At 37.7% G+C, this 4818-nt stretch overlaps 1 protein-coding gene across 1 annotated transcript; it reads left to right on the top strand.

Annotated features, from left to right (window-relative positions):
* Positions 1-527: 527 nt before the first annotated feature.
* Positions 528-1334, top strand: LOC6585547 (alpha-endosulfine). The gene is made up of 2 exons (XM_002011139.4): positions 528-697; positions 766-1334. Exon 2 carries the CDS (start codon positions 804-806, stop codon positions 1092-1094), a length of 291 nt encoding a protein of 96 aa, XP_002011175.1. The 5' UTR covers positions 528-697; positions 766-803; the 3' UTR covers positions 1095-1334.
* Positions 1335-4818: the final 3484 nt, after the last annotated feature.

Here is a 4818-nt window from a genome sequence, read left to right as displayed (position 1 = left end):
CGGCCAACTGGGTCCCAGGGTGGGGGGCAGCCGGGCGCTGCGTCCAGGTGGACTGCTGGACTGGTGGGCAGGTGAGCTGGGCCGGCTCATGGCATGTGTTGTGTCCCTGCAATTGGCGCTATGGGCCAGTTCGCTGCAACCAAAATCAACAAAGAGACAAAAAAGAAAACTGAAAAAATAACTTGACTTTGCCCTCTGTATAGGTGTGTGTGTCCCGTTATGTCCCGTTGCTGCCGTGGACAACGGGATAAGGCGATAAATTTATTTTAAAATAAAATTTACTTTCCCACTGCTGTTGCTCGTTACAAATACCCTGTAGGCTTAGGCAAGGCAGTGGGGCTTGATCAACCTTAGATATAGATAAAAGATGTCAAATAATAATATAAAATATATATATTGTATATATATAATTTTGCATATCGGAATTCATCGTATTTTCAATTTTTCAAAGTATTCCAGTTTTAGCTGTTATCGATAGGTGGGCTATCGCCTCAAATCAAAAGCCGTTTATGACAAATCAAAGTAAGCCTTGCTTGTCACGCTGTATAGGTGCTTCGTATTTTTCCCATTCGAGCACTGTTCTCTCGCTTTTTCAATATTTCACTTGTGTTTGAACAAAAAAAAAAAAACTTTTCAAGTTACAAATTAAAGCTAAAAGCGTTTCAAGACTTTCGAGGCCAACGGCATAAATCTACAGGTATTTACCAACACATTCTGCTCACATATGTAGATTGGCACATTAATTACATACCCACATATGTCTAGGTATATATATATTTGCATATACACATATTTGCATCAGCATGGATCAGGATAAGCAGGAGCCCAAATCAGTGGAGCAATTGGAGGAGGAGAAGCTAATCGCAAAGAAATATCCAATGGGCTTACCCAATGCTGGCTCCATATTTCTGCAGAAGCGCCTGAATAAGGGGCAAAAATATTTCGATTCGGGCGATTACCAGATGGCCAAACAGAATCCCGCCCAGCCGATGCAGGCGAATAAAGTGATTACCGGAAGTATTATTCCAACGCCCGAAACTGTGACAAAGCTCAAATGTTTCTTGATCAAAACATCCAATTTGGCTAAGAAATAGACGTATATACATACACATGTGCATATATATGCAGATATCATTCTGTATTTGTACATATATGTATATAGATAACGTTGTGGTGCCATAATCAATTTGAGATAATTATATTCATTAGGAAAGCAAAATTATTGTCACTACTCTCTATGTAAATGTTAATATTTACATATATGTATGTTACTGTACACAATGTATATTTCTGTGTATATATAAATAATGCTGAGATATCTTTATTTCAACTAACGACGATGTATTTTTCTTTTCTTCTCAAACTCTCTTTACAAGACAGAGCTCTATAGAGACTTGTTTAAATGCATACCTTGTGTTTATATATATTAATAAATTTTTTATTTTTTAAATACAGATTTTAATGCATGTATTCTTTTTTCTTAAATATATATTTATCTATATTTTGCCTCTTTTTTAAATTTTAGCTTAATTTATTTGATTTTGAAAAAGATTTTTTACAGGGCATTGCTGTGTCTATGCTGCCATAGCAAATGCATTTGAATTTTTACCGTTCTTCTTCTCTTCTCTCATTGCTGCTATGTGCTTATTGTTGTTGGTGCTGTTTAATTTTGTTTGCCTGCCTGCCTGCCGTGCTCGCTGTCCCTCTCTGTGGCTGTTGTTGTTGTTGTTGCTGTTGAGCTGCTCTTTAAATATGTGTTGCTGCTGTTGCTGTGATTGCCTTGCCTTGCCTTCGCTGGCTTTACCTTAACGGTAAAAAGATGTGCTGTGCCGCTTTTGTTATTATTATTGCTGTTGCTGCTGTTGTTGTTGTTGTTGTAGCCGTTGTCCTGTCGTATTTAAATTAAAATGTTATTTATGTCAGCTGTTTGATTTCTTAACTTGCCCAGCGTCCTGCCCCACTGCCACAACCCTGCGGCACATTATACATACATATATTTTTTTCTCCATCTTCATCTTCATCTCGCTCTCTCCCTCCCTCTTGCTGTTTCTTTTGTGTATTAGAAAAATCGCCAGCAACAACAAAATAAGCTGCTTAGTTAGTGTTAAACGGCTGGTAAGGCAAGTGGAGCTGTTCGGCAGGGTAAGTGCTTGTGGAAGGGGAAGGGGAATGGAGAAGGGCGAAGGAGAAGGGGAAGGAAGCAGAGAGTGCTGCTGTGCTCGGCTTTGTTGCTGCATGTCCCATTGCAGCCAGAAACTCATTTGGTAACAAATATGCAGCACACATTTCATTGCTCTAGCTGTGTGTGTTTGTGTGTGTGTGTGTGTATGCCTGTTTAAGTGTGTGCGTGTGTTTTGCGCCTTTCGTTTCCAGCTCAACATTTGACAACTTTGTCAACTTTAATGCAGACACAAAAAGCAAAGGGAAATGTAGCATACATATGTATATGTATAAAAAATCACATACAAATGCATATGTACATACGTATATATGTATTCATGTGTCCGTATGAATGCTTAAAGATCATGGGCATGGCTGCATGTTTATATATGTATGGAAATGCATATACTCTTCTATAGACATATGTACATATAATATTATTCTATATATAGTAGTATTCTATATATAGTAGTATTCTATATATAGTATAGTAGCTCGGGTTGGCTTTCAATAAATGTAATGCTAGGATCAACCTCTATATAGTTAAAGCCTTAATAGGCGAGTATTAAGATCTAACTCTTTATAGATATACAGTAGAATCCGGATAGCTCGAAATGGCAAAGGGATCCGTTTTTTTTTCGATTTACACATAAATTGAAATTATTGAGAATTATTGGAACGAATTTCATTCAAGGGGATCGAATTTTTTTCGATTTATCGCGATATGTATATGTCTGTTTATGTGTACTTATGCATGTCAGTAGATATGAAGCAATGAGCATCAGAAGACCTTCTACATATGAATGTACATATACATATGATATAATCAAACAATTGAAAGATCTTGCTATATAAAAAAGTGAGCCCCGACTTATGTACCATATATGTATGTATATATTATATATATCTTATGTTCCTAGGTAGAATTAACAAACATTATGAAAAGTTAAGAAAAACTTTAAACTGATATATTCAATATATGTATGTAGACTACAAATACCATCCGTATAGATTATGAATAACATTCCTTAGATATCTGCTTCTATATACATAGTACATACATATGTAGTAGTTCTAATACAATCTTATTATACATTATATTATGTTATATTATATTATATTATATTTTATATTCGCTATATACCATATATTAAAGACTATTTATTCCATTTATTCCTTACTATATATAAAAACCTTATATAGACCCAAATGTATAGAAATATGTACATACATATATGTATAGACCTTTTAAACAAAACTTTTGCTGTAGCTCTAAGCTGAGACTTGTCTGCCTGCTCCTCTCTCCATATTTACATCTACTATTCCTATACATTTTTACATACACATACATACATATACATATATCTATCTATAGCTACATCTATTGTATATTTCTCTCAGTTATTTGCTTCAACAATTTTTGGTTCAGCGATTTTTTGCGATTTTATTTCATTTGTTGTTATTTTTTTTTTTTATTGTTTTGTTGTTTTGATACTGCCTTCTTCTTCTTCTACTTCAGCTTCTTCTTATTGCTCTGCTCTTCATCTTCTTCTTCTTGAATTTTTATTGTATTTTATTTGTTGTCTCGCTCTTCTGCCTTGTAATTTTTTTCGTTTTTTTCCCGTTTTGCTTGAAGCTCGTTTGCCATCTCTTTTGCTTTCTGCCCCGCACCATTCACCGTTGTATTTCCAGTTGCTGTTGCTCTGCTTTACTATTTCTCTGCTGCTGCCGCTGCCGCTGCTGCTGCTGCTTCTTCTTCGTGTGTTGTTGTTTTTTTTTCCTCGTCTGATTGCGATTGTCACTGCGAGCCACGACTCCGACACATGTGCAGCTGCCTACGTCTGTGTGCGTGCGTGCGTGTGTGTGTGTGTGCCTGGCACTTGCTTCTGATTGGACACAACACACACGCACACAGCCACAAAACAGTTGCGACACATGCACACACACACACACACACACACATGCAGAGCGAGCGTAAGCGCTTGGCCATTTCATAGGCTCCACCCACCGCACATAGCGGAACATGTACACAAATACATACACACCCACATGTGTGTGGCTGTGTGTGTGTGTGTATACGTTATTTTAGGTATATAAGCCAAATATATACACTCCCACCGACAGCTTGTCGCCCACACAATGGTCATATGTGCGCTCCTCTGTATGTATGTATGTGTGGGTGTGTGCATGTGGGTGTGTGTTTGGTTAGCTGCGTCAATAGAACAGATAAATCGATTTCATTTTGGTTCTCAGCTTTCGTTTGCTTCTGCTGCTTCGTCTTGTTGTTGTTGTTGTTGCATTTGAAGCTGCAAAAATTTTACCATTGCATAACACTAGGCGCTGTCTCTCATGCTCCACCTCTCTCTCTCTCCCTCGCCCTCTCCCTCTCACGCTCTCGCTCTCGCTCTCTGTGTGGCCAGCCACGCCCACCTTTTGGCGTAGCACTAATTTAGCATTCCGTTGCCACAGTCAAGTGAAGCACAAACACGAAGCTTGCAGCTTAATGCGATCAAAGCATCTTAGCCGAAAGTACACTGAAAAAAAAAGACATTGTCGTATCAGTATATGAGCTTTATTACAGTTTGATACCGATAGAAAATAATTGAATGGGGTTTATGGACAATGTGTCTTGCATTTGGAGCTGAGTTCGGTCTTGGA

The sequence above is a fragment of the Drosophila mojavensis genome, unplaced genomic scaffold (genome assembly GCF_018153725.1).
Source record: "Drosophila mojavensis isolate 15081-1352.22 unplaced genomic scaffold, ASM1815372v1 contig_136, whole genome shotgun sequence".
In the NCBI taxonomy this organism is placed as follows: Eukaryota; Metazoa; Arthropoda; class Insecta; order Diptera; family Drosophilidae; genus Drosophila; species Drosophila mojavensis.
The sequence above is the reverse complement of the archived record's forward strand: the minus strand, read 5'-3'. Positions and strand labels throughout refer to the sequence as shown.